At 35.3% G+C, this 20,342-nt stretch overlaps 1 protein-coding gene across 6 annotated transcripts in view; it reads right to left on the minus strand.

Annotated features, from left to right (window-relative positions):
- LOC149225678 (uncharacterized) overlaps positions 1-512 on the minus strand; it is a 223,154-nt gene extending 222,642 nt beyond the window's left edge. For 2 of the 6 annotated variants that reach the window (XR_016247688.1, XM_089377265.1), the window contains exon 1: positions 318-511. Coding sequence is in view for 4 of the 6 variants with exons in the window: in XM_089377265.1 (XP_089233391.1) it covers positions 318-452 (135 nt within the window). In the remaining 2 variants the exon portion in view is untranslated. Of the gene's footprint in view, positions 1-317 lie in introns of all 6 variants that reach the window. The other 4 variants (XR_016247687.1, XM_089377264.1, XM_089377266.1 and 1 more) reach the window with 2 other exon arrangements.
- Positions 513-20,342: the final 19,830 nt, after the last annotated feature.

Consider the following 20,342-nt stretch of genomic DNA (forward strand, 5'->3'; position numbering starts at 1 on the left):
GGTTTACGGTTCAGGGTTTAAAGGTCGGTGTTATTTGAGATTTTGGAGTTGAAGGTTTAAAATATGTCTCTTGAGATTTTAGGGATTAGTGTTTAAAGGTCATTGCCGTTGCACATCCTACGCATCTTTGCAGATTCAATTTATAGGAAACTGATAATGAAGTGGGTTTAAACAATATGGAATGAAATGCAAATGTTTTAAAGCACATTGCCTGAGTTTCATTGAGATATAAATTTTACTAGATAATAAAGTCACCCTCGTACAAAAAAATTTAGAGTTTCTTGGAACAACATAGTGAAGACCTGCAACGATCTTACCAGGCCCCTGAGCAGCTCCGCTCTGCGTGGAGAAGCCGAAGCAAGTATGATTCTCTTTGAGCACAGCAATGGTAAATGCTGAATTAACATGTTTGGTTTTGTTCCTGCTGACAATATCCTCCCCCTGAGGAGCATAGAAAGAGTGAGATGAGCGCAGGTTTGGAATTGACGGTTGATAGTCAAATATCTGTGGAGCAATTTACGGTAAGTCCTATCTATTTTAATTTATTTATTTTTTGGAAATACCTTTGATTAATGGGAAATACCCTTGATTAAAAAAAAAACAAAATTGGTATAAGAAATAGTTTTAATTAAATTTATTTCAAGTTAGTGGGAAGAATTGTTAATTTTTTATTTATGTTTAATATGGTTTCCATTTTATTATTAAGTTTAAAATAGTTTTTGGAGCACAAAAAAACATATATATTTTTTGACGTGTTTATTTTGAAATAGAATTTTTACAATTTTAATTTATTTATAAATAATTAATATTTATTAGGTGAATGTTATAAATTTAATTTCGTTTATTCAGAAAGATTTTTAATAGTATTTACATGTCAATAAGAGATCTACTATATATATGTGTGTGTTATGTGAAATAGATTATGTTTTTTAGACATGTAGTTTTAATAAGCAATAATGTAACAAAACCTATTTACATATTAAAAATCTCCATGATAAAGTAAAAAATGATGTATGTATTTTTAATTAATATATTATTTTTTATAAATAATAATAATAATAAATTCACAATTGAGTCAATTTTTATGACTATGTTTAACTTAACAATGTGATATGTATAATGAAGTAAGTGATATGATGTTTATCATTGATTAATGCTTATTGTTAATTTATATGGTTGGGCTAGCATAGAATATAAAGAGAAACCCAAAAAATTGAATGTTAACATTCAAATCTATTAAGTGGACAATTGGTAGGTAGCAAGATTTCTTTATGATTGTTTATCCGGAAATCAAACTATTCAACATTTTGGGTTTTTTTTGCTTGGAATATGGTGACATCATTTTTGGCAAGATTGTAATTTTGTCTATTTAAAATGTGTTTTTGAATGCATAAAAACACGTGGGGCAATTAAATTATGCAAATTACACAATTCAAACTTGTGATTCCAACAAATCTATCTTATCTAGATTTCAGGGAAAATCCAAAACGTTAAATAATTAGACTATGTTGTTATTTAGGTTGCAATCTAACTATTCGTTAGTTTCACTTTTTTAGCGGAAATCTGGTGATATAATTCATAGAGAGATTGTGAATTTTTTTTGTTTAAAATGTGTTTTGGAATGCGTAAATAGATTCAACGCCCTGAAAAACACCTAGGACAGTCAAATTGTATAGACTACACATCTCTAACTTACGATTCCAACAAATATTTATCGCATTTTGGGCAAAATCTACCTAAAAATATGCCCCAATGGCCAAAACATCGAATTGTTATACTACATTATTTTTACATTAATATGTGTGTTTATTTTGGAATAGGATTTTTAGAATTTTGGTTTAATTATCAATAATTATTAAGTGGATGGCAAGGATATAACCTCCACTTAATATTCTAGAATATTCTTGGTAATACTCACAAATCAAATATTGAGATTGATTTCAAAAGTTTACTTTTGTGCCCTTTTAGTTTAATTAATGAATGGACGCTTTTGTGAGTAGAAATATTTAAATGAGTTGATTGTCCACGAGTTTCGAACCAACTAGAACTTTGCAAATTAAACAATTTAAACTTATGATTACTAAAAACTTCTACCCAATTTTGGGCAAAATTGACCAAGTAAATATATATATATGTATATATACATATATATATCCATAAAAGGGTCATTTTGTCTATTAATTAAACTATGTCAAACATATATACATTTTTTAAAAATGGAACAAATTTCTTAATCATGGAAACTTACCCCCAATTTACCATGGAGATTCTTAAATGGGCTTTACTGCAATACCATGACATATCAATACTACATTCCCAAAAAATCATTACTCACTTTATATGACACTTGTTCATGTGACATTTTTTTTAATTAATCAATTTAATTAAAATGGTGAAAATGATATACATACTATTATGAATTATTTATTTTTCAATACAATTGATACAAGTACTTTATTTCTGAACATTGTAATTGCTTGTGAATATATATTATAGTTCTTTTATCTTCATCAAGCAATCACACTTCATAAATTGAACCAATAACCATGAAACGAAAGTAAAGATCACAAATGTTGAAAACTTAGGATATGTGAGATCATGTGTGAGAGAGAGATGTGTGTGTGTTAGGTGAATATGTCAAATGAAAAAAAAAATCAAGTATATTTTATACCCAGGATACCCAAGAGACATAATATCACAAGTGTCCTCACATACACAAATTTTATTAATAAGGAAAAGAAAATTACATAAAATATGCAAGAGTTTACACACAATCACTCAACACTCTTGCAAGAAGAGAAACAAGCTTTAAATAAGCTAATGTCCTAAACTAATTTTGTTATGGATCACTTATTTCATTTGCAAGTGTCCATTTACATTTAATGCTCTCATAACGAAACTCCTAACTATTTTCCTAAATTAATTCCTAATAAACGACACCTTTCTAGATGTCATATATTTTACAATAATTAGCTATTCTATAATGTCTCCAATATCTAATTAAATATTCTAGATAATTGAATATTAGACTTTAAATAATTAAACTATACTTTATGTATTTTGGATCATATAGCATTCCCCCCTTTGATCCAAAAGTACATTACAACAGATACCAAGCTCTTCCCTGAACTTAGTAAATTTGATCTTGCCAAGTGATTTTGTGAAATATCTAAGATCTGGTCTTTTGAAGGACAATGTATTGGCTTATGACATCCTTTGCAATGAGTGTTATGATGTAATGATACTTTGTGTCCACATGCTTTGTTTTGGAATAGAAAAATTGATTTTTGGCAAGCTTTATGGCTAACTAGCTGTCGATAAATAAATATGTGGCTTCTCCTTAAGGAAATCCTAAATCCTGCAAAACCCTGTGCAACCAAACAATTTCACATGTTGCTTCCCATGATGATATGTATTCATCTTATGCCGAAGAAGTGGTCATTGTAGCTTGCTTCTTGCAACTCCAAGAAATTGCAGTTGACCCCATGTTCATCAAATAAACTAAGGTTGATGCCTAATCATCAATACTTCTAGCAAAATCTTCATCTGAATATCCACCAAGTACAAAGTTTTTAGTTTTTTTGTAAACAAGACCAAAATCATTCATCCCTTAGATGTACCTAAGGACCCTTTTTGTTGCATTCTAGTGGTTGTCCCTTGGTTCATGCATAAAGTGCAATAGAATACTGACTACATAAGATAAGTCTAGACGAGTGGTTGTCAGATAGATCAAGTTGCCAATCAACTATCTATAAGTAGTATTGTTCACCAATTCCCCCCCTTCAAATTTTGAAAGTTTCAAGTTTTGTTCCATTGGGGTGAGAACGGGCTTGCAATCTTGCATTCCAAATCTTTGAAGAAGTTCAGATGCATACTTGCTTTGACAAATGAAAATATGGTTTGGATGTTGGAATACTTCAACTCCAAGATAGTAGTGAAGTAATCCCAAATCAGTCATCTTAAAACCAGCCTGCAACTCCTTCTTTACCTGCAAAATATGATCATTATTGTTCCCAGTAATGATCAAGTCATCCACATACATAACAAGAATCACCATATTTTTACCCTGTTGGTGTACATATAAAGTATCATCAGATTCACTTCACTTAAAGCCAACCTTGCGAAGGTACTCGTCCATTTTTGCATACCAAGCTCGTGGATCTTGTTTCAATCTGTATAAAGCTTTGATCAGTTTGCATACTTTGTGTTCCTACCCTTCAATCTCAAAACCTAGAGGTTGTGTCATATATACTTCTTCTTGCAAGTCTCCATTGAGGAAGGCACTTTTAACATCCATCTAATGGACTTTCCATCCTTTTTGAGCTACTAATGCAAGTGCTAATTTGATGGTGTTCCATTTTGCTGTAGGTGCAAAAGTTTCTTCATAGTCAATTCCTTTTTGCTGTGAAAAACTTTTAGTAACAAGCCTTGCCTTCTATTTGTCAATGTCTCCATCTGGCTTATACTTAATTCTGTGAACCCATTTGCATCTGATGGGTTTCACATTGTTGGGATAGTCAATAAGTTTTGAAGTGTTGTTTTCAATCACTACCTTGTATTCTTCAACCATTTCCTTTCGCCATTTTACATGTTTTACTATCTCTTTGTATGTGGAGGGATCAGTAAAATCATTTGTTATTAAGGAAAAAAATTCTTCATTTCTTTGTGAACTTTGTGTTCCTAGTTTTTTTTGTTCATCTGGCCTAACATCCTTCAAAAGTTGAACGGCCCATTTAGGCAATTGATGTGCACTTGTTTGTGGATCTGAATAATCGCCATCATTATAAAGTGGATTGATATAAACATATGTTATTCGATCATCTGAAGATTCAGGGGTGGAGAATCATTGTCAGATGAGCTACTGCTAGCAGATTCAGATGAGTTACTGCTAGGAGATTTAGATGAACTGCTAGAAGATCCAGATGGTGTAGATGAAGTAGATGAGATGGATGAACCATTTTTTGATGAAGGCAATTCAATTTCATACCAATATTGTGTACTTGGTTGATTTTGCATTTTTCTTTTCTTTTTATCTCCCTTAGTTTCCAATTTATGTAGAAGATTTTCTATCTCTATGGCACTCTTGCCTTCTATTTCATCAAATATAACATCCCTGTTGACAATAAACTTTCCATTAGACAGAAGACGGTATCCCTTATTTTCATTGGAATACCCAATCAATGTACACTTCAAACTTTGTGAATCAAGCTTAGTTTGTTTTTCTTTTGGAACTAAGGCATAACACACTGAACCAAAAACTCTAAGATGTTTTACTCGAGGTTTGAAACCAAACCATGCTTCATATGGTGTAATTCCATCCAAAGAAGCAGTAGGAGACATGTTCCTTAAGTAGATTGTTGTATGTATTGCTTCTGCCCTATATAAAGGACGTAAATTTTTGAAAGTTAGCATGGATATTTCCATCCCTAACAAGGTGAGATTCACTCTCTCTGCTACTCCATTTTACCGTGGAGTGTAGAAATTTGTAAATCATCTTTTAATACCATTGTCCCTGCAATAAGTTTGGAATTCATTGGAATTGAATTCCCCTCCATGGCCTGTCCTGAGAGTGACATTCTTCTCTTTGACTTCGTTCTCAACAAATTGGCGAAAAGTCTTAAACTTTTCGAATGCTTCTGACTTTTGTTTCAAAAAATAAACCCAAGTCATTCTACTAAAATCATCAATGAAGAGTAAAAAGTATCTACAACCTCCTAGAGAAGTTTGTAGAGGTCCACAAATGTCACTGTGAACCAATTGCAAATGCTTGTTTGCACGCCATGAACTTGTTGGAAAAGTCTCTCGACTTTGTTTCTCGTAAATGCAAGCTTCACATTTTGCATTTTCTTTCTTAAAAGTTGGAAGTCCTTTAACCATTCCTTGCTTTTGAAGTTGAGAGAGACTTTCAAAGTTTAAATGCCCATATCTAACATGCCACAACCTTATTGGTGAAACATCTATACTTGTTGCTCCTGCAAAATCAAAATTTCGTGGAATGATTGTTCCTTTCATCCTTAGAAGTTTTCCATCTTCATATCCGGTCATGATTGTCTCCATATTCTGTTTTATGGAGTTGATTTTTGTTAAGCCATCCTCCATAACAACCTGATGTCTTGCTTGTTGAATCGTGTCTAATGACAACAAATTATTCTTGAAAGTTGGTACATACCAAACGTTTGAAATTAGTTTTTCTCCAGTGGCAGGAAGAGAAACTTTTACTACTCCTTTTCCTCAAGGATTGTGTCTTGTATCATCGGCAAGAAATATTGAATTGAAATGGCATTGTTGAAAAGTACAAAAGAAGTCACATTGAAAAGTCATATGTTGTGTTGCCCCTGTATCTAAAATCCAAGCATCTTCATAATCACTTTTAAGATATCTGGAGACTTGTAATGTTGTTGATTCTGAACGTTGAAGTGTAGTAAAGACATATTCTGAGCCATCAACTTCTTGATCATTATCAAAATGTGTCATGTGTTGTTGGAACTTCGGAATTTTTTCAATAACAATATTCGGCATAATGACCAACTTTGTTACATCTTCTACAAACAGCTTGATTGAAATAGTTGCCTCTACCTTGACTCTGTCCTCTGCATCTACTTTGTCTCTTAATTAAATCATGTCTCTTTGTATATTAAATTCTAGTAAGTCTACACATTCACTTTTACTCATATTTGTTAGAGTGTTGAAGCTCACATAAATAATGGTGGGCAGTAACTCCTGGTAAGTATATTTATTTACATCTTGTTTCTTATCCCATCTTTTATGCAAATACTTGCTTAAATTATGGTGGGTAGTAACTTATGGTAAATATGTTATTTACATGAGTATGAGTTATTTTCAAGGATCTTAATTTTAGGTGGTTTTTGTTGATTTCCTTTATTTTAATTTTATTTCTTCTAATTTAACATTTAATTTTCTTTCGTGTTTTTATATAGTATTATAAATACATCAAGGATTATGAAGACCGACCATAGCTACTTTCTTCAACACTCCCTCTTAGCTAGGGAGGTATTCATAATGTCTAATAAGATGTCAACTAATTGAAAAGTTTTCTAAGGAAATACTATATTAGCATCATTATCAAATCAATATCAACATTACCAACATCACAATCATCTAGGTCAACCCTCTTGACCTATAATAATCATGGCATCCACCCAGTACCTATGGTACAACATTAATATCAACTAGTCACCGTGATCTAGTCAACATCTCAACCTCATGGTATCTAGACTAGTCCTTGTTCACCATCACATGACTAGTGCACATAGTCTAAGTGAAACTCCAAACGGCCTCAACCCGGGCCTAGATTCCAAAACACACTCTCTTTAGACGGAGATCCGAGTAAGATGTTGGGAGGCTCCAACTAAATAGCCTCTTCTAGACCATTTTCCCTGATCTGGTCAAATTACTTGACATAGGGATAATCTCCCTAATTCTGGTCATAGTAATAACGCATAGAGAATGTTGGTTCACCTGACCATTACTCCTAATAACTATCCAGATTTTCTATATATATATATATATATATATTATCTATAAAAATAAAGGTAAATTTCATTAATAACATATTTATCTAGGTCAATACCCTTGACTAACATCAACATCATCATCAATATGTAGCACAACCCAGGTTAGCTCTTCTAACTAATGGAACTTACTTAACTAGTCGCCATGATCTGGTGGGTACCTCATCTCATGGTACTCTGACTAGTTCAGGGTTGTCATCCCCCATGGTAAAACCCTAGGGAAACCCATGTCCCAAATCCAAAGGTCTCTCTCTAAAGCATGATGCTCAAGAGGCACCCACTCCACAAGTACTTGGGCCTCAGAGATGATTCCTTTCAATAATGTTTGTCCCTTGTGCTATCTCACCAACAGTTTGGTTCATGCTCTTGTTGTCACCAATAGTCTGAGCCATACCCCTAATGTTCATCCATCAACTGTCAAACTCATGCTCCTGTTGTCACCAAAAATCTAAGCCATATCCCTATTGACCATCCATCAACAGTTTGAGTCATGCTCTTGTTGTCATCGCAGTCCGAGCCACACCCCTTTCTTCCATCCATCAACAGTCTGGGTCATGCTCCTATTGTCACCAACAGTCTGAGGCATACCCTTGTTTTCCGTCCATCAACAGTCCAAGTCATGCTCCTATTGTCACCAACAGTTCGAGCCATACCCTTGTTGTCCTTTCATCAATAGTCTAGGTCATGCTCATGCTGTCACCAACAATGTGAGCCATACCCATGTTTTCCTTCGATCAACAGTTGATTCATGCTCCTCTTGTCACCAACAATAAGATCCATACTCATGGTTCCTATCCATCAACGGTCTAGGTCATCCTCCTATTGTCACTAATAGTCTGAGCCATACCCCTGTTGTCCATCCATCAATAGTTCAGGTCATTGTCTTGTTGTCACGAACAGTTCAAGCCATACGCCTAGTGTTCATTCATCAACATTCGGGGTTGTGCTCTTATTGTCACCAACAATATGAATTATACCCATGTTGTCCATTCATTAATAAATCATGCTCATATTGTCACCAACAATTTGAACCATACCCTTATTATCTGTCCATCAACAGTTTGGGTCATGCTCCTATTGTCACCAATAGTCTGAGCCATACCCTTGTTTCCCATCCATCAACAGTTTGTGTCATGCTCTTATTGTCACCAACAGTGTGAACCATACTCATGTTTTCCATCCATCAATATTTCAGATCATATTAATGCTCCCTTTCACTTGATAGAGGAGTTCTCCACTAGTCCAAATTTGTCTATGAAGTATAGAAACTTATCAAAAAATAAAGGCTTTGTGAGAATGTCAGTCGTTTTCTCATTAGTGGAGATATATTAGAGCCTCACTGCTCCTTTTTGTACCATATCATGAATGTAGTGGTGCTTGACACAAATTTTCTTCGACCTACCATGCAACTTTGACTATCACAAAATATCATGGTCAATTCCAACACTTGCTCACCGGCAAGCAATTTCCAAAGCCAAATTGTTGCACAACAAAACTACATAGGTTACCATATATTCAACTTCAGCAGTACTAAGTACCATTGAACATTGTTTCATGCTCATTCAATAAACCATTGTTGAGCCCAATCAAAAATATCTGCCAAATGTACTCTTTTCATCGACAACACTTTCAACCCAATCAAAGTCAGAGTATTCTAGTAGCCTAAGCTCATTGCCAAGTTCATTAAAGAACCAATCAATTGCCTTTCATCATTAAACATTTGCAAAGAATATTTCATCAGGTTCCTGTTGATTTGGGGTAGCATTGGATGTGCTCTAGCCACGAAATTTGGTGGAGAGGCTAAGGCACATGAGATCTCCAATACCCAGAAAGGGTTTGGGTAGATTCTAAATAGTTTGGGAGATATTAAAATAATTATTATTTTTAATGGAGTCCCTAAGTCTAAACTTAGGGAAATTAAAATATTAATGTGAATTAATATAAAATTGTGTTAGAATGGTCCAAAAGTCATGGATCAAGCCAGATCTAATCTTAGCCGTTGATTAGGGACTTAATCTTGACCATTGATCTATTAATGAGAAAAGTATAAGAGGAGGCTTGAGGGTCACTTGGAGAACACACCAAGAGATCAAGATTTCGACTTTCTGGGGCTGGGTTTGCTGAGAAAGTTGAGAGAGTGATCTAGAGTTGCAGTTGAGGGGTAGTGAATGCAGAAGTAGAGAGGTAGAGATAGTGTCGGGAGGATCAACGCAACAGCCAGGAAAGCTGATGCAGAGGGAAGAAGCCAGAATTGCCAAGAACAACCTGAACTATCGGGAACTGCCGGGAAAGCTGACGCAGAGGGTAGAAGACGGAACTGCCAGGAACAGTCGGGAACTTCTAGAACTGCTGAGAAAGTTGACATAGAGGGCAAAGCCGGAACTGTCGGGAACAGCCGGAACTGCCGGGAACTGCTGGAACTGTCGGGAAAGCTGACACAGAGGGAAGAAGAGGCTGACACAGTCCCTAGAGGCTGACACTAGGGTTTTTCGTGGGACATATTGGAGCTGAGGAGCTGCTAGAGTGTTTATCTGGGGTTTCACCCAGAGCATCTGTCTCCGAAGGAGAGGTACTACTACCGAGATTTTTCTCTGTTGGGTGAGCCGGATTTGGCACCCAGATTATATTCTGAAACTGCTTAATAAATCAAACCCTCAGATATTTGCACCGGTTTTCCCACATTGGGTTTTTCCAGGGACATTAGTCCAAAAATAACGGTGTCAATTGTGTGCTTGTTTCTGTTTCCTTCAGTTGATGATCTGTAATGTGTTGAGCATGTACTTGTGTTTATTTTCAATATTTACATGGTAAATAACTTGTTAATGAATCAAAACAAGTAGGAAGGAATAAATCAGAAAGTACATGGTGGGTTTCTAACTATTAGACTTAGAAACTTCAATAGTTCCATCAATTCAAGATCACATTCAGTGGCCAATTGCCTCTTAATATGAAACATATTCTATTGCAATAATTTTGAGCTCCCTCTAAAGCTAACATAAGTTTTTCTATCTACCCCTTATTTTAGTATAACATACCATAGTTTCTCAACATGAGTCCTTAAGGCCTTCTTAAATTATGAGACTTCTTTAAAGTCTTGACAACTAGAGCAAAATATGATCTCCCTCTTACTTGAAGAATCTTATATTCTCTCATCTCTAGTCACAAACATGCATATTTCAAATTTGCTTATCTGCCTTCTCCCTCTTAAGCTCAGACCTTCAAATCTCAATTCTAGAACAAATCCTTGTGTCATGAGCTTTGCATCGTTCTTCCACTTCTTTTGTTGCCAGAGCCATGTACCTACAATCTCCATTATTTTTTGAGGAGAATGTCAGGTCCTAGGAAATTTGAGACATAAGTCTTTGACACAAACCTTTGGTATATTATAATATTATGATGCAAGTCTTTAGACTTCTGTCTGAGCTTCTCTTATGATGATAAGAGATCATCTAAGTATACTTCAAACAAGATTGCAGTGATGATTCATAACACTCATTCCAACGATTCAAGAAGTCATTGATCTTTAAACTTAGTTCTCCCATTATAGTATTCTATGCATGGAAACCTTTATCAATTTCGACTTCATTGTAAATGCATCTAGGATTTCAATTACAAGTAAATATACATACATCTCTAAGACCTTTATAGATAGATTCAATAATGTTAAAAATTCTTCCATGTTATGATCTCCTCATGGTCACTTTTACGGTCAAGATCCTTGGCCTTGAACAAGGCAATCTCTGTGCTTAGGACCAAGAACAATCGACTCTAATGTCTTAGCTTGACATATATAGTAGGTATTCAGACTTCGAACTTCTATTATTGTTGTAGTTTGCTCACAAATACTTCCAAATTTGCCATAATTCATAATTTTGTTAACAATTGTGACACATGGTAAATCAACAACATCATCTAATTACCAACTCATGGTAAATCATCAACATCAACTACTTGCCATATCCTGGTTGGTACTTGACACATGGCATATCTTAGCATCAACTAGTCACCATATTCTGGTCACACTGACACATGGTATACAGACTAGTTACCATCATCTCGTTCAATATCTATGAGTCATGGTGGATCTCCAAGGACCTCACTCTTTATGAGTGATTTTTTACCCGATGCTCAGTGTGCTCTCCATCCTATCTGGAGAGTTTGAGCCTGATGCTGAAATGCACCCACTCAACTGAGTGTATATGCCTCTAGGACCATTCTTCCTCATTCTGGCCAATATCTTTGACTTCGGAAGAATGTTTATCCTCAGCCGGACCATTCTCCTTAAGGTAGAATGTTTCTCCTTGACTGGACCATTCTCCAAAGGTAGAATGTTTGTCCCATGATTCTACCCTATCAACAATCTGGACCATTCTCCTAATAAACCTTAGCCAAAGAGAATGTATGCACTTGATGATGTTATCTCATCACTCCCTCTTACCGAGAAAGACATTCTCAATCATTTCAAGCTTGTCCTTGAAGTATACAGACTTTGTCTCGAGATCAATCTACTTGACTGTAGAACTTGAGCCATACTGCTCTCTTATGCCAATGTCTTGATACTACATCTCAAGGTGCCCCAACCTGTCATCATGCTATCACCTCCATTTGATCAAATAATTCTGCAAGTAGTTTATGAAGATCGACTGCTTCACAACTTTCCATTCAACTATAATATACTTGGCCACTGCAATACAAAGTGCGACATATGTCCTCTTCATGCTTATAGTCACAATAACGCATAGACTGAAACAATACCTTGACAAACTTTTGATGTCTTCAACACTCTCTACCTAATCTATATTTGCAATTATACTTCACTATTTGAGACAAATCTAAAAAACATGATTGACTTTGCCATGACTAATTGTACCATACTGGTACACCAACCCTTTTACTGGGTCTATCACTACAGCTACTTCCCTGTCATCCTGACTAGGTGCTCCCTCTTACACTCAGACATATATTACTATGGTAATTATGGTTGCTCTCTTTGCCATTGCAACCTTTCAACATATCATCTATCTAACCTAACAATGTCAATGACAATCCTTAATTTGGAACTCGTAGATCTACTCTCTCTAAAGCTAGTATGAGGCTCTTGACTTCTCCCAAGGGCGATTCTTTCTACCACAACTACTTCCTTTGATAGAAGTCCTTCAACTTTCATCAGAGACAAAATCACATGAGATCAGCCAAGCATAACACATTTGTTTGTAATAGCTTTCTTGTGAACTTGTGCCCTCGATCATTAGTTAAAATAGCAGATAGAGATCAACCCATTTCCTTGCATAGGTTTTATATGTGATCTTTAACTTCCTTGCTTCACCAAAGCTCTAATTCCATGTTGATTTTTCAGTACAATTGATACACGTACTTTATTTTTGAACTATGATAATTACTTGTGAATATATATTATAGTTCTTTTATATTCATCGAGCAATCACACTTCAAAAATTCAACCAATAACCATGAAAGGAAAGTGAAGATCGCAAATGTTGAAAAGTTAGGATATGTGATATCACGTGTGTAAAAGAGAGAGATATGTGTGTGTTAAGTGAATAAGTAAATGAAAAAGTTCAAGGGTATTTTATACCCAAGAGACATGTCTCTTAAATTAAGTCACGTCTCTTTGTAAATTAAATTCTTGTAGCTCTACATATTTACACTACTACTCATATTTGTAAAGTGTTGAAGCTCACATAAATAATGGTGGAAAATAACTCTTAGTAAGTATATTTATTTACATCTTGTTCCTTATCCTATCTTTTACACACATACTTGCTTAAATTACAGTGGGTAGTAACTTATGGTAAATATGTTATTTGAGTATGAGCTATTTTCAAGGATCTTAATTTTAGGTGGTTTTTGTTGGTTTCGTTTTTTTTAATTTTCCTTCTTCTAATTTAAATTTTAAATTTATTTCATGTTTTTATATAGTATTATAAATACACCAAGGATTATGAAGACTGACCATAGCTACTTTCTTCAACATGAATATTCTAGAATATTTTGTGGAGGTTTAATCCCTACGATACACCTAATAATTATTGATAATTAAATTAAATTTCTAAAAGCCCTATAAGTGGATGATAGGGATTTGGCCTACATGGAATATTTTAGAATCTTCATAGTAACAAATCAAATGTTGAGATTTATCTCAAAATTAATTATGTTTTCCATTTAATTAAATTGATTAATTAGAAAAAATGGCATATGAATATGTGTCATATAAACACGAGTTTTGTTTTTTTGAACATGTGGCATTGGCCAGCCTTGGCATTGTAACAAAACCTATTTACAAATGGGATGGTTAAAAACATTGCTACATGATTTTTTAAATGTATATACAACTTGAGTGGGCCTAATGGTTAAGAGCATGTGCTTCCTCCTAAGAGGTCACGGGGTCAAAACCAGAGGGGGGTAGAGTATGTATGCCTTCATAGACTTAGCAACCAAATATCGTTGCGTGGAGGTAGGTCCTTTGTCTCACAAACAAGGGGGTCTCATACACCAATTTGGTGTCTGGCATGGTCGTGACCTTAAAATTGGATAATAATAATAATATATGTTTAAAGCATATATTGATTATGTTTATAAATAATAATATTATTTATAATAATAATAATTTGCATTTAGTTAATTTGTACGAGTTTTTTTAGCAAGGTGAGATGTATAACGATCAAGGGTTAAATTTGATGAGAATTTACCCATATTTTGCTTCTTTAACTGCAAAATACTGACTATTTTAAAATATGCACACGAAGATTACCTAATTTTTCAAACCGTCAATTTGATGGGTGACTTAAAATTTACCCGTATTCATTTGTGTGTGTGGGCAATTTCAAATAAAATCATAGAAAATAAAAGAAGCTAGTGATTTAGTTGGTTGAGCCTCCAAGATAAGTACTACACTATGCAACACCCACAATACTAAGACTTTAAGATGAGACTTCAAGATAAGCATAAACTCGTCCATAGTTGATCTTTTGACTTATTAAAAAACCCTTGTATATGTCTTCAATCACATTATGTGATCCTATATTATACAAACTTAAGTATAAAGCCTTAGCATTAAAGCCTCAAGCTTAAGGGTTGAGATTCACAGGACATGTCCACACCCATTGACCATTAGTATTCTATATAAAACACTAACAAACATTGTTTTTTTTTTTCCATGTGTCGGTGAAATAGTTGTTTTTTGTTCAATTTTGAGAGTTTTATGTAGTTTCTTTAGTGTTGGCACGGTAGTGATAGATCCTATTTTTATAAAATGGGTATATTTATTAGTTTGATTAGAAAACAAATATATTTTGTGGTCGGATATAGAAATCTCAAATGTGTGGTTACCAAGGCTAATACATTCACACTTGAATCTAAACACAATTGGGTTTATTCCTTTTAGGTGTTACCCTATTTGTCGGAAATCTATACTCTTATTCTTTGCAAGAAGATTATGAATTTCTTCAAAATCTATGTCTGCATATTATTATTGCTTGAAATGTTATACTCCTCCAAAATTCTTATTTAAAAGTGGCTTCAAACTTGTTTTGTTATTTATAAGGTCATTTTTAAGTCCAATTCATTAAATTGAAAGCTAAGGTTTATTGTTCCTCTTCAAAATACATTATAGATAATGAGTTTGACTTAACCACTTGAAATTATTTCAAGAATGATTTAGCATAATTTGTAAAATATTTGAAATTATGTAAATAGTGATTGTACGTAAATGTACCAAATCATTGGCTAGTTTGACATTAGGAATGAACATGGTTGAATATGTTTGAACTTTTTAAAGTAAGCTAAAACATATTTATCTATTATATTACATGATTGAAGCTTATTTATGGTGAAACCAATATATATATATATATATATAAACACAAAACTTATATTTATAAAAAAGGTTTATATATTCATAACAAAAAAATTAACAAAGATTCTTAGTACATCATATGTAAATTATGGGTAAAAATAAAAATCAAACTCGTGTGAAGTGCAATTTTAAAAATAAACGCATCATACGAAAATTATTTGACGATTAAGAGTGCTCATCAAATTTATATCATAGTCATGAAGTAAGTGTTTTGAAGCGAATTGATATCTACCAACCATTTAATTTATATGGTTGTGCTAGTAACAATTTAAAATGAAGTTATAACTTAGTTATTTTATTATTATTTTTTTGATCTTGGGAATGTAAGATGTATCATGAAGTAAATGTTTTGATATATATTGATGTTTAACAACCATTTAATTTATATGGTTACGTTAGTCCTCGGTTTTAATGATATTTTGACATGTTAAATGCACTTCATCACGCTCTAAATAAACTTATGCTAAGCCAATTTTATTACATTTTTCACCTATTTTAATCAATAAAGCACTTCTCATGATATTTTTCATTAATATTTAATTTTTGAAATTTCATGAGATTTTATGCATTATAAATCAATTTCACTCAACTTTTACAAGAAATAAATTGTTTTTGCAAATGCTTGTTCATTTAGCTTTTTGTAGTCTAGTTAGGCGAAACCACGACATGGGTTTTGTTCCCCATGATCTTAAGATGGTTGATTTCCCCATGGTTCAGCGAGAAAATGCACATAGAGCTCCAATGAACGTGGCTGGGCTGGTTTGTTAGCTAAAATGTAGATTTATGGAGTAAAATTGCTCATATCTGAACATTCAAGATGTTTCCATGATTATAGGCTTGGGAAAGGTCGAATCCCATCTAGAACAATTATTAGAATTGTATTTGGTTAGCCAATAAGAGATTTATCAATAGTTGGTTTTATTTTCATGTATAAATGACAAGCTAGTGAAGCTTGCAAAGTAATCTAAAGATTTCAAACCTTTAGATTTATATTGTGATCTTCATAACTTCTTTATTGAAGCTTTGTTTCAACTTCACTTTTATCAATATATATAGTCCTTTTGAGTTTTAAGTAGTTGGTAGTCTTTTGTTGTATAAGCTATGACCTGGAGGGCCCCATTGTCTAAGTGTGTGCACTCAATTTATTCATTGATCATAGTTATGGATGTTGGTGTTTTTCTTTTACGTTTATACTCACGTATGTAAGCAAGTCTTTGCTTTCATGAAATTCCATTTATCTTGTACATATATTCATTATTGTGTTTTCCTTGTTTATAATTGTTCAAAATTCCCTATTTGAACTATAAGGTTCATAACTCTATTAATTATCATAGTTTAATTGTTGTTTATGAAAAAATAGGTCTCTCTTTCTATAAATTAGTCAATTGTTTTGAGTAACAAACTTATTGATACATTGGGTAAAAATTATAACAATCTATCTATTAAAAAAAGGCCCTACTGCATGCATAATCCATCAAACTAGCTTACATCAAGCATTTTAGATCTCTATTTCCATATATTAGTGAACCCTTTGAGAAACAAGCTCACTGAGAGATTGGAAAAAATGTTAGGAGAGTATATCTATTAAGAAAAGGCCCTAATGCCTTCAGCCTCCATCAAAGACATAAACGCTGAAAATTTCAAAGGCAAGAATGATGAAGGCAATGAAGAAGAGCAGAACACAGATGACTCAGAGGAGGAAGGAGAAATAGGAGAGTCCCAAGCCTCGGTAAGAAGATCCACGAGAGGCCGTAAAACAGACAGAGAAAAAAGAGAGGAGGAGACATACAAGGAAAATCTACAAGGCAGCCACCAACTCTGGAAAAATTGCTAGCCTCAAAGCCTAGGATGCCGAAAAGCCAGCCTCAAGGCTCCAAGGGAGCCCACCAGAAACATAAATAATGAATATCATCTCCTGGAACTGTAGAGGTATGGGGAGTAAAGTCAAGGAAGAAGCCATGCGAAGTCTGATAAGAACATAAACCCCAGATATACTTCTCATCCAGGAGACCAAGCTAGAAGACTTAGTCTTCCTTCAAACAAGCAAGAAATTTTGGTTCAAAAGTGAAGCAAGAGCAGTCTCCGCTAGGGGAGCCTTGGGAGGGATTGGTACTCTTTGGAACGCCAACAAATTTGCAGTCATCAGTGAGGCTAGCAACATACACTGGTTGCTGCTGAAAATGCAGAATCTGAACACTAAAGAAATACACTGCATCTTCAATGTCTACTCTCCAGTCAACGCTGGGGAAAAAAAAGCATGTTGGGATTCGATAAGACTTCAAGCAGATCTTATGAATCTGGAAAACACTATCATTGTTGGAGACCTCAACCTCACCCTCAGCTCATCTGAAAAAGGGGTGGCAGTGCTGTTCGTGATCCGGCAAGAGAATGGGCGGAGGATCTCATGCAAGACTGGGATTTGCTGGACATCAAACCCTCCTCCGGTAAGTACTCTTGGTCCAATAAAAGAATAGGCCCAGGTCATATTGCTGCTAGATTAGATAGATTCTTCATTCAAAGCTCATACTTGTTGCTTGGATTAGAACCAAGAATGCACATTCTCGCTAACAGCATCTCGGACCATAAACCCATAAAGCTAGACCTTCTAGCTCATCTGGATCTGGGCCCTATTCCCTTCAGATTCAGCCCAATCTGGGTCAAGGAACCAGACTTCATGCAGCTAGTTAAGGAATGCTGGAGCCAATCTGTTAAAGGATCCCCATTCTATATATGGGAAGAAAAACTCAGAAGGGTAAAAAGAGCTCTAAAACATTGGGCCAAAAATCTCCCCAAACCTGATATAGAAAGAAAAAATATCAAAGCCGCCCTTGTCATTCATCAATCTCATATGGAAGACACTTCAGTCACTAAGGATCTGCTTGATCAGGAAGCCCATCTGCAACAACACTACCATAAGGCCTGTCTTGTTGAAGAGGAATACTGGAGATTAAAATCAAGAAACCTCTGGCTCAAATCAGGGGACAGAAACACTGCATTTTTCCATAAACAAGCGCAGAGCAGAAAATGTTTTAACACCATTTCCGAGATCAAGGTTGACAACGAAACTTACAAGGAGTTTGCAGACATAAAGAAGGCAGCCCACGCCCATTTCCTAAAGCTGTATAGTGAAGAAAAGGTTCAGCAACAAGCTTTAGATCTGTTAGACTTGGTCCCAACTATAATTTCTCCTGGTATGAATGAAATCTTGGAGGCCAAAATAACCAAAGATGAAGTCAAAAAAGACCTATATGACATGGATCCAGACAAGGCCCCTGGGCCGGATGGATTCTCTGCCAGGTTCCTCCAAATATGCTAGTCCATTATTGAAAAAGATCTGATCAAAATGATTCGAAAATCTCAGAACTCCCAGAAAATAGGTGGCAGTACAAACTCTGCCTTCTTAGCCCTCATACCCAAGGAAAAAGGTGCCAGCAATTTCAGTAGATTCCGACCGATTTCTCTATGTAACATTGGGTATAAGCTAATCACAAAAGTTATAGCAAATTGATTGAAGCACATTCTTCCCAAAATAATCCCGAAGAATCAAGGAGGCTTCATCCAAGGGAGGCAGATAATGGACAACTTCACCCTTGTTCAGGAGGCAATCCACTCAAGTCTTCAACGAAAAGAGCAAGGTATGGTAATTAAACTCGATTTAGCAAATGCTTTTGACCGTGTAAATCATAGTTTTATGTTAAAAGTCATGAACAGGTTTGGATTTGGATCAAACTTCATTAACTAGATCCGGGCTTGCATCTCGGAGCCATGGATTACTCCACTCGTAAATGAAAGAGCTACGGACTTCTTCAAAGCATCAATAGGGCTCAGGCAGGGGTGCCCACTCTCCCCTCTGCTTTTTTTCATTCAAGCCTCAGCTCTCAGCTTTCTGCTGGACAAAAAAATGCAAGACCAAGATCTTATGGGACTGTGTATAGCAAGAGGAGTCAAGAACATTAATCATTCTCTATTCACAGATGACACCCTGCTTTTGGGTGCTGCCTCTCTCTCCTCTGCCTCCAAATTCAAATCAGTTCTGGAAGAATTCAGCAAGGGCTCAGGCAGCATTGTTAACAAGAATAAGTGTCACATCTTCAGTTGGAATACCCTGCCCAGACTTCTCTCTGCTATCTCCAGGTGCCTAGGATTTGCAGCCTCCGCTTCATGGACTTCCTTCAAATACCTGGGCCTTCCTGTTGCCCACAAAAGAATCTCAAGCAAAGATTGGCTACCCCAGCTCGAAAAATTCCAGTCAAAAATTCAGGCCTGGGGCTTCACCTGGCTCAACTATGCTGGCAAATCCGTCCTTATCAAATCAGTGCTCACCAGTCTTCCTATTTTTCAATTTGCAGGGATCCTAGCTCCATCAATCATACTAAAAAAAATGGAAGAGCATATCCGGAGATTCTTCTGGAAGGGAGGAAAGCAGAATGAAAGAAAAATCCCCCTCATCAGTTGGGAAGTCATATCTAAGCCTCTGTGGGAGGGAGGCCTTAATTTCAAAAACTTAGGCCACCTGAATGTAGCAATGGCAACAAAGGTTATCTGGAGGGTTGTCGCGCCCAATCCTGGCTGGGCCAAAATAGCTCTTAGGAAAAAATTATTTCTGTGGTGTTCGCTCCAGCTACTTAGACAGAGTGACTCGTCTGCCTAATTTGTCGTTTCTCAAGCTATATGATAAGGCCGCCTCCCTGATAAAAAATCACATCTATTGGATCCCTGGAAATGGTAAGAAAATAAGGATCTAGACTGATAAAATTATGTTCACAGACCCAATCATCGACAGAGTGCCCATGGGAGAGCTGCGGGAGTAGATGGAAAGAGAGAAGCTGCGTACTCTTTGGGACATCTCCCTCTGGAAAGACAACGAATGGATAGGCTGGAAGAGAATGGAAATGCCAGAACGCCTGGTCGATGATTGGGCCACGATGACAGGCCTC

The sequence above is a fragment of the Pinus tabuliformis genome, chromosome J (genome assembly GCF_031772625.1).
Source record: "Pinus tabuliformis cultivar Carrire ecotype Pingquan chromosome J, CPIR1, whole genome shotgun sequence".
In the NCBI taxonomy this organism is placed as follows: domain Eukaryota; kingdom Viridiplantae; phylum Streptophyta; class Pinopsida; order Pinales; family Pinaceae; genus Pinus; species Pinus tabuliformis.